The following is a 9,632-nucleotide window of genomic DNA, read 5'->3' as shown; positions in this document are numbered from 1 at the left end:
CTGGGGGACTGGGGTGGCTCTTGGGGACACTCGTGGACAGTGGTGGCACTTGGTGGCACTTGGGGACACTTAGGGACAGTGGTGACCCTTGGGGACACTTTGGTGGCACTTGGGGACACTTTGGTGACACTTGGGGACAGTGGTGGCCCTTGGGGACACTTTGGTGGCACTTGGGGACACTTGGGGACGCCTTGGTGACACTTGTATACAGTGGTGGCACTTGACACTTTGGTGGCCCTTGATGACACGTTGGTGGCACTTGGTGGCCCTTGGGGACACTTTGGTGGCACTTGGGGACTCTTGGTGACACTTGGGGGCCGTTGGCCCTTGCTGATGCTTGGGGACACTTGGGGACACTTTGGTGGCACTTGGTGATGCCTTGGTGACACTTGGGGACAGTGGTGGTACTTGGGGACACTTTGGTGGCACTTGGGGACACGTTGGTGACAGTTGGGGACAGTGGTGGCCCTTGGGGACACTTTGGTGACACTTGAGGACACTTGGGGACCCTTTGGTGGCACTTGGGGACACTTGGTGATGCCTTGGTGGCACTTGGGGACACTTAGGGACAGTGGTGACCCTTGGGGACACTTTGGTGGCACTTGGGGACACTTTGGTGACACTTGGGGACACTGATGGCCCTTGAGGACACTTTGGTGACACTTGGGGACACTTTGGTGACCCTTGTGGACAGTGGTGTCATTTGGGGACCCTTTGGTGGCACTTGGGGACACTTGGTGACGCCTTGGTGACACTTGGGGACAGTGGTGGCACTTGGTGACGCTTGGGAACACTTTGGTGGCACTTGGGGACACTTGGGGACACTTTGGTGGCACTTTGGTGACCCTTGGGGACAGTGGTGGCCCTTGGTGACGCTTGGGAACACTTTGGTGGCACTTGGGGCCAATGACCTCTTGTCCCCCCCTCCAGGAAGGTCCCGCCACCGTCCTGACGTCGGTGAAGAAGAAGGTCAAGAACGTCGGCATCTTCCTCAAGGTGACGCCGGAACGGGGCAAAAACCGGGGATTTTGGGCAAAAACCCAATTTCTAAAAATTCAAATTTTTGGAAAAAAACACAAATTGGGGGCGAAAATGCCCCAAAATCCTCCAAAAATGCCCCAAAAACCTCCAAAAATGCCCCAAAAACCTCCATAAATGCCCCCAAATCCTCCAAATTTCTCCCAAAATTATCGATTTCTCCAAAAATTCTCCAAAATTTTCAAATTCTCCCAAAATTCTCCAAAAAATCTCCAAATTTGGTTCAAAATTTTCCAAAACTCTCCTAAAATGTCCCAAAATTTTTCAGATTCTCCAAAAATTGTCAAAATTTTCAAAAGAGCTCCAAGTTTCCTTCAAAATTCTCCAAAATTCTCCAAAAATCTCCAAATTTCCCTCAAAGTTCTCCAAAAAGGTCCCAAAATTTTTCTAATTCTCCAAAAATTCTCCAAATTTTTCAAAATTCTCCAAAAACCTCCAAATTTGGTTCAAAATTTTCCAAAACTCTCCAAAAAGTCCCAAAATTTTTCAAATTCTCCAAAAATCCTCCAAAATCTTCAAAATTCTCCAAAAATCTCTGAATTTCCCTCAAAATTCTCGAAAAAGTCCCAAAATTTCCCCAAAATTTCCAAAAATTCTCCAAAATTTTCAAATTTCTCACAAATCTCCAAAATTTAGAAAATTCTCCAAAAATTCTCCAAAATTTTCAAAATTCTCCAAAAATCTCCAAATTTGGTTCCAAATCCTCCAAAAATTCTCCAGAAACCCCCCAAAATTTTCAAATTCTCCAAAAATTCTCCAAAAAATTTCAAAAATTCTCCAAATTTCCCTCAAAATTCTCCAAAAAAGTCCCAAAGTTTCCCCAAAATCTCCAAAATTTCCTTTTTTTCCCCAAAAACCCCAAATTTGCCTTTTTTCTCCCCGAAAGAACGAAGACGAGGAGGAGGAAGAGGAGGAGAAGGACGAGGCTGAAGATCTCCTCGGCCGCAGCTCCCGGGCGGCTCTTCTCACCGAGAGGACGCGGGTGAGTCCGGGACCTCCAAAAATCCTCATTTTTGGGTTTTTTTTTTGCGTCGATGATGTCACCGATGAGGTCACTTATGACGTCACTTCCTCCAGAACGAGCTGACGGCCGAGGAGAAGCGCCGCGCCCACCAGAAGGAGCTGGCGGCTCAGCTCAACGAGGAGGCCAGGAGACGCCTGACCGAGCAGAAGGGGGAGCAGCAGATCCAGAAGTAAACCCGAAAATTACGATTTTTGGGGTTCCTCAGGGATTTTGGGGCATTTTTGGGGTTTTTGGGGTTTTTTTTTTACGTTTTATGGAGTCTCCTGGAGGTTTTTTAGGATTTCCAGGAGGTTTCTGGAGGTTCCTCGAGCTTTTTCTTGAGGTTTGAGAAGGTTCTTGGAGGTCCCTCAACATTTTTTTTGGTTCCTCGGGGATTTTGGGGCATTTTTGGGGTTTTTTGGGATTTTTTCGGACGTTTTATGGGGTCTCCTGGAGGTTTTTTAGGATTTCCAGGAAGTTTTTGGAGGTTCCTCGAGGATTTTCTAAAGGTTTGAGAAGGTTTTTGGAGGTCCCTCAAGGCTTTTTTGGGGTTTCCTGAAGGTATTTTTGGGTTCCTTGGGGTTTTTGGGGCATTTTCAGGGTTTTTTGGGATTTTTTGGGACGTTTTATGGAGTCTCCTGGAGGTTTTTTAGGATTTCCAGGAGGTTTTTTGAGGTTCCTCAAGGTTTTTCTTGAGGTTTGAGAAGGTTTTTTTGGGGTGTCCTGAAGGTTTTTTTGGGGGTTCCTTGATGTTTTTGGAGCATTTTTGGCGTTTTTTTGACGTTTTATGGGGTCTCCTGGATATTTTTCAGGATCTTCTGGAGTTTTTTGGGGGTTCTTCAGGGGACTTTTGGAGCTTTGAGGGGGTTTTTTGAGGTTCCTCAAGATTTTTTGGGGGTTTTTTTTAGGATATTTGGGGTTTTTTGAGGTTTTTTGGGTTCTTCTTGTGGTTTTTTGTAGGAAAAATCCCCCAAATTGGGTTTTTTTAGGAAAAAAAAATGGGGGGATGGGCTTGAACCCCTTTTTTTTCCCCCTCCCAGGGCCAGGAAGTCCAACATCTCCTACAAGAACCCGGCGCTGATGCCGAAGGAGCCGCACATCCGGGAGATGAAGATTTATATCGACAAGAAATACGAGACCGTCATCATGCCCGTCTTCGGCATCGCCACCCCTTTCCACATCGCCACCATCAAGGTACGGGGCGGGGACACCCCAAAAATCCTCCTGGGGACCCCAGAATGTCCTGGAGAACCAAAAAAAATCCAAAAAGGTCCAAAAAATGACCCAAAAAAGTCCAAAAATGACCCAAAAAAGTCAAAAAATAACCAAAAAAGGTCAAAAAATGACCCAAAAAGGTCCCAAAATGTCCAAAAATGACACAAAAAGGTCCTAAAGTGACCAAAAAAGGTCAAAAAATGGCCCAAAAAGGTCCAAAAATGTCCAAAAAAATTCTAAAAATGGCCCAAAAAGGTCAAAAAATGGCCCCAAAAAGTCGAAAAATGGCCCAAAAAGGTCCAAAAATTGCCCCAAAAAAATCAAAAAATGACCCAAAAAAACTCCAAAAATGCCCCAAAAGGTCCAAAAATGACCCAAAAAGGTCCAAAAATTGTCCAAAAATGACCTGAAAACTCCAAATATGACCCAAAAAAGGTCCAAAAATGGCCAAAAAAGTCCAAAAATGTCCAAAAAAGTCAAAAAATGACCCAAAAAGTCCAAAAATGGCCAAAAAAAATCAGAAAATGGCCCCAAAAGGTCCAAAAATGGCCCAAAAATGGCCAAAAAAATCAGAAAATGGCCCAAAAAGGTCCAAAAATGCCCCAAAATTTTCCAAAATTTTTTAAAATTCTCAAAAATTTTCCAAAATTGCCACAAAATTTTCCAACATTTTCCCAAAATTGCCCCAAAAATTCTCTAAAATTGCCCCAAAATTCTCAAAAAAATTCCAAAATTCTCCAAAAATGCCCCAAAATCTTCTCCAGAACGTTCTGGAGGACCTTGGGGTTTCCTCAAGGATTTTGGGGTTTTTTCTTGGGTTTTTGGGGTCCCCTGAAGATTTTTTGGGATTTTTTGAAGCTTTTATGGAATCTCCTCGATGTCTTTTGTCATTTCCTGAAATTTTTTTGGGTCCTTCTTGCGTGTTTTTGGAGTTCTGAGAAGGTTTTTTGAGGTCCCTCAAGATTTTTTCGGACCTTCTCAAGGTTTTTTGGGGTCTCCTGAAAATTTTTGGGGGCTTTTTGAAGCTTTTATGGAATCTCCTCGATGTCTTTTGTCATCTTCTGAACTTTTTCTGGAGTTCCACCTTTTTTTCTTGGAGTTCTGAGAAGGTTTTTTGAGGTCCTTCAAGATTTTTTTAGGTTCTTGGTGGGTTTTTTGGACCTTCTTAAGGTTTTTTGAGGTCTCCTGAAGATTTTTTTGGGATTTTTTGAAGGTTTTATGGAATCTTCTCGATGTCTTTTGTCATCTCCTGAACTTTTTTTTGGGTTCCTCTTGTTTTTTTTGACATTTTGAGAAGGTTTTTTGAGGTCCTTCAAGATTTTTTTAAGGTTCTTGGTGGGTTTTTTGGACCTTCTCAAGGTTTTTTGAGGTCTCCTGAAGACTTTTTTGGGATTTTTTGAAGGTTTTATGGAATCTTCTCGATGTCTTTTGTCATCTCCTGAACTTTTTTTTGGGTTCCTCTTGGTTTTTTTGACATTTGTTTTTTGAGGTCCTTCAAGATTTTTTTAAGGTTCTTGGTGGGTTTTTTGGACCTTCTCAAGGTTTTTTGAGGTCTCCTGAAGACTTTTTTGGGATTTTTTGAAGGTTTTATGGAATCTTCTCGATGTCTTTTGTCATCTCCTGAACTTTTTTTTGGGTTCCTCTTGTTTTTTTTGACATTTTGAGAAAGTTTTTTGAGGTCCTTCAAGATTTTTTTGGACCTTCTCAAGATTTTGGGGAGTTCTCCAAGTTTTTTGGGGCTTTTTTGGGGTTTTTTTGAAGGTTTTTTGGGGTCTTCTCCACATTTTTGGGCGGTTGGGTGGCTTTCGAGGTCCTCTGGGGTTGTCCACCCTGGGAATTTTGGAGGTGACCTTTCTCCTGTCCTCCTCACAGAACATCAGCATGTCGGTGGAAGGCGACTACACCTACCTCCGCATCAACTTCTACTGCCCGGGCAGCGCCTTGGGTCGCAACGAGGGCAACATCTTCCCCAACCCCGAGGCCACCTTCGTCAAGGAGATGTGAGGACCACCAGGAGAACATCGGGGGGACTTCTGGGATCTCCTGGAGGTCCTCCTAACTCCATGATCTTCTCCAGAACCTACCGAGCGTCCAACATGAAGACCCCGGGCGAGCAGACGGTGCCGGCGTTGAATCTCCAAAACGCTTTTCGCATCATCAAGGAGGTCCAGAAGCGCTACAAGACCCGAGAAGCCGAGGAGAAGGAGAAGGAGGTGGGCTTGGGGGGGTTCCTCGAGGATTTTTGGGGTGGCCTCGAGGTCTTCTGGGGTGGCCTCGAGGTTTTATGGGGTCTCCTGGGTGTCTTCTTGGGGCTCCTCAAGATTTTTTTGGATCTTGTCAGCACTTGGTGGGGTGGCCTGAAGGTTTTTTTGAGGTCCTTCAAGAATTTTTGAGGTTCCTCAAGGATTTTTGGGGTGGCCTAGAGGTCTTTTGGGGTCTCCTTGAGGTTTTATGGGGTCTCCTGGGTGTCTCCTCGGGGTTCCTCCAGGATTTTGGGGTCTCTTGGTGCTTTTTGGGGATTTTCTTGAAGGTTTTTGGGGGTCTCCTGCTCATTTTTGGGGGGTTGTCCTCTGGGTCTTCTCCAGGGCATCGTGAAGCAGGACTCGTTGGTCATCAACCTGAACCGCAGCAACCCCAAGCTGAAGGACCTCTACATCCGCCCCAACATCGCCCAGAAGAGGATGCAGGGCTCCCTGGAGGCCCACGTCAACGGTACGGGGACCCCCTGCTGGCCTGGAGGAGGGACTGCACCTCTTGGAGGATCTTCTCCAAGGCTTGGGGACCTTCAAATGGGACTTTCTGGAGGTCTGCTGGACCTTCTCAAGGTCTTCGAGGACCTCTTGGATGGTTTTTGGACCTCCTGGAGATCATGAGGACCTTCTGGAGGTCTTGGAGGACCTCTTGGATGGTCTTTGGACCTTCTGGAGGTCTTGGGGACCTTCTGGAGGTCTTGAAGGACCTCTTGGATGGTTTTTGGACCTCCTGGAGGTCTTGGGGACCTTCTGCAGGCCTTGGGGACCTCGTGGAGGTCTTGGAGATCTTCTGGAGGTCTTGGAGGACCTTGTGGAGGTCTTGGAGAACTTCTCAAGGTCTTCTGGACCTTCTCAAGGTCTTGGGGACCTTCTGGAGGTCTTGGAGGACCTCCTCACCAGTTTTGGTGACTTTGTGGAGGTTTTTGTACCTTGTGAAGGTCTTGGTGGACCTCCTGGAGATCTTGGTGGACCTTCTGGAGATCTTGGAGGACCTCGTGGAGATCTGAAGAACTTTTTGGGTGGTTTTTTGGAGTTTCTGAAGGTCTTGATGGACCTCCTGGAGCTTTTTGGACCTTTTCAAGGTCTGGAGGACCTCCTGGAGATCTTGGTGGACCTCCTGGTGGACCTCCTGGAGATCTTGGTGGATCTCCTGGAGCTCTGGAGAAGTTTTTGGGTGGGTTTTTGGAGTTTCTGAAGGTCTTGATGGACCTCCTGGAGCTTTTTGGACCTTCTGAAGGTCTGGAGGAGGTCCTGGAGCTCCTGGTGGACCTGGTGGGCCACCCCAAGATGTCTTCTCCTGGGCAGGTTTCCGGTTCACCTCGGTGCGGGGGGACAAGGTGGACATCCTCTACAACAACATCAAACACGCCGTCTTCCAGCCCTGCGACGGCGAGATGATCATCGTCCTCCACTTCCACCTCAAGGTCTTCTCCTCCCTGGTGGCTTTTGGGATCTTCTGGGGCCTTTGGGGGGGATCTTCTCCAACTCTTGGAGATCTTGGGAGGACAACTTGGGTGGGGGGGCTTTGGACCTGCTGGGTGGGGTTGGGATCTTCTGGAGGTTTTGGTGGACCTCCTCAAGGTCTTGGTGGACCTCCTGGAGATCTTGGTGGACCTCCTCAAGGTCTTGGTGGACCTCTTGGGTGGTTTTTGGACCTTGTGCAGGTCTTGAGGACCTCCTGGAGATCTTGGGGACCTTCTAGAGGTCTTGGAGGACCTCTTGGATGGTCTTTGGACCTTCTCAAGACCTTGAGGACCTTCTGGAGGTCTTGGTGGACCTTCTGGAGATCTTGGAGGACCTCTTGGGTGGTTTTTGGACCTTCTCAAGGTTTTGAGGACCTCCTGGAGCTCGTGGAGGACCTCTGGAAGGTCTTTGGACCTTCTCAAGACCTTGAGGACCTCCTGGAGATCTTGGAAGACCTTCTAGAGGTCTTGGAGGACCTCCTCAAGGTCTTTGGACCTTCTGAAGACCTTGGACGACCTCTTGGAGGTTTTTGGACATTCTGGAGGTCTTGGAGATCTTGTCAAGGTCTTGAGGAACTCCTGGAGATCTTGGTGGACCTTCTAGAGGTCTTGAAGGACCTCCTCAAGGCCTTTGGACCTTCTGGAGATCTTAGAGGACCTGGAGGTTTTTGGACCTTCTCAAGACCTTGAGGACCTCCTGGAGATCTTGGTGGACCTCTTGGAGCTCTTGAGAAGCTTCTGAAGGTCTTGGTAGATCTCCTGGATGGTTTTTGGACCTTCTCAAGGTCTTGGGGACCTTCTGGAAGTTTTTGGACCTTCTCAAGGTCTTGAGGACCTCCTAGAGATCTTGAGGACTTTCTAGAGATCTTGGAGGACCTTCTGGAGATCTTGGAGGACCTCCTGGAGGTTTTTGGACCTTCTCAAGGTCTTGAGGACCTCGTGAAGGTCTTGAGGATCTTCTGGAGATCTTGGAGGACGTCCTGGATGGTTTTTGGACCTTCTGGAGGTCTTGAGGACCTCCTGAAGCTCTTGGAGATCTCCTAATTGGTTTTATGGATCTTCTGGGTGATTTTTGGACCTCTTGAGGACCCTCCTGAAGGTCCACCTCGGGGGGTTGTCCCACCAGAACGCCATCATGTTCGGGAAGAAGCGCCACACGGACGTCCAGTTCTACACGGAGGTCGGGGAGATCACCACCGACCTGGGCAAACACCAGCACATGCACGACCGCGACGACCTCTACGCCGAGCAGGTCCACCCTCCCCCACCATCTCCACATCTTCTCACCTCCCACCACCACCCATGGTCCTTCTGACCAACGTTGTCTTCTTCTAGATGGAACGGGAGATGAGACACAAGCTCAAGACTGCCTTCAAAAACTTCATCGAGAAGGTCGAAGCTCTCACCAAGGAGGAGCTGGAGTTCGAGGTCCCCTTCCGGGAGCTGGGGTAGGTGGACAACCTGGCGGCCATCTTAGTTTTCGGCTCTTCTGGAGGGTTTTTTTGGAGGTTCCTCCAGGTTTTTTGGGATCTCCTGGAGTTTTTCTTGGACTTTTTTCAGGTGTTATGGAGTCTCCTGGAGATCTTCTTAAGGTTCCTCCAGGTTTTTTGGGGTTCCTCAAAGTTTTGGGGGATCTTCTGAAGGTTTTTGGAGGTCCTTCAAGGTTTTTGGAGGTTCCTTCAGGTTTTTTGGGGTCTCCTGGAGGTTTTTTGGGAGTTTTTGGAGGTGTTATGGGGTCTCCTCGAGGTCTTCTTGGGGTTCCTCCAGGTTTTTCGGGGGTCCTCAAGGTTCTTCAGAAGATCCAAGAAGGTTTTTTGAGATCCTTCAAGATTTTTTGTAGGTTCCTCCAGGTTTTTTAGGGTCTCCTGGAGATTTTTTTGGCCTTTTTTGAGGTGTTATGAGGTCTCCTGGAGGTCTTCTTGGGGTTCCTCCAGGTTTTTTTGGGGCGTTTTCAGAGTTTTTTGGGGTCTCCTGGAGGTTTTTTGGGTCTTCTCCTGATTTTTTTATGGTCCTCTCCTCCCCAGCTTCAACGGCGCCCCCTACCGCAGCACCTGCCTTCTCCAACCCACCTCCAGCGCCTTGGTCAACTGCACCGAGTGGGTGAGTCTCATCCTGACCTTCTCCAGGTGGCCACCAAAACTTGGGGGTGGCCACCAAAGACCTTCTGGAGATGGTTTTTTGGGGGTTCTCCTCAGGGTTTTGGGGTCTTCTCGAGGTTTTTTGGGTTGTTCTCAAGGTTTTATGGATTCTCCTGAAGGTCCTCTATGGTCCCTAGAGATTTTTTGGGTTCTCCTGGTCTTCTTCTGGATTTTGGAGAAGGTCCTTTGAGGTCCTTCAAGGTTCCTCACGACCTTCTTCACCTTCCTGGTGTATTTTTTGGTCCCCTGGTGACATGTCCTCTCCCCGCAGCCGCCCTTCGTGGTGACGCTGGACGAGGTGGAGCTCATCCACTTTGAGCGGGTCCAGTTCCACCTGAAGAACTTCGACATGGTGGTGGTCTACAAGGACTATTCCAAGAAGGTCACCATGATTAACGCCATCCCGGTGGCCTCGCTCGACCCCATCAAGGAGTGGCTCAAGTAGGTCCCAACCTTGGTGACACCACCTCGGGGTCCTCCAGGATGTCCCCAAACCTGGTGGCCCAACTTGGACCTTCTCCAG

At 48.1% G+C, this 9,632-nt stretch overlaps 1 protein-coding gene across 1 annotated transcript in view; it reads left to right on the top strand.

Annotated features, from left to right (window-relative positions):
* LOC104469905 (FACT complex subunit SPT16) overlaps window positions 1-9,550 on the top strand; it is a gene marked incomplete at its 3' end in the record, with an annotated part of 10,530 nt that extends 980 nt beyond the window's left edge. Inside the window, exons 2-13 of the mRNA XM_010084643.1 lie at window positions 931-996; window positions 1,925-2,020; window positions 2,116-2,231; window positions 3,082-3,235; window positions 5,129-5,256; window positions 5,334-5,469; window positions 5,842-5,968; window positions 6,814-6,932; window positions 8,098-8,223; window positions 8,307-8,419; window positions 8,996-9,071; window positions 9,381-9,550. Coding sequence (XP_010082945.1) covers window positions 931-996; window positions 1,925-2,020; window positions 2,116-2,231; window positions 3,082-3,235; window positions 5,129-5,256; window positions 5,334-5,469; window positions 5,842-5,968; window positions 6,814-6,932; window positions 8,098-8,223; window positions 8,307-8,419; window positions 8,996-9,071; window positions 9,381-9,550 — 1,427 coding nt within the window. The remainder of the gene's footprint in view (window positions 1-930; window positions 997-1,924; window positions 2,021-2,115; window positions 2,232-3,081; window positions 3,236-5,128; window positions 5,257-5,333; window positions 5,470-5,841; window positions 5,969-6,813; window positions 6,933-8,097; window positions 8,224-8,306; window positions 8,420-8,995; window positions 9,072-9,380) is intronic.
* Window positions 9,551-9,632: the final 82 nt, after the last annotated feature.

This window comes from Pterocles gutturalis, unplaced genomic scaffold (assembly GCF_000699245.1).
Source record: "Pterocles gutturalis isolate BGI_N339 unplaced genomic scaffold, ASM69924v1 scaffold5955, whole genome shotgun sequence".
NCBI lineage: Eukaryota > Metazoa > Chordata > Aves > Pterocliformes > Pteroclidae > Pterocles > Pterocles gutturalis.
The sequence above is the reverse complement of the archived record's forward strand: the minus strand, read 5'-3'. Positions and strand labels throughout refer to the sequence as shown.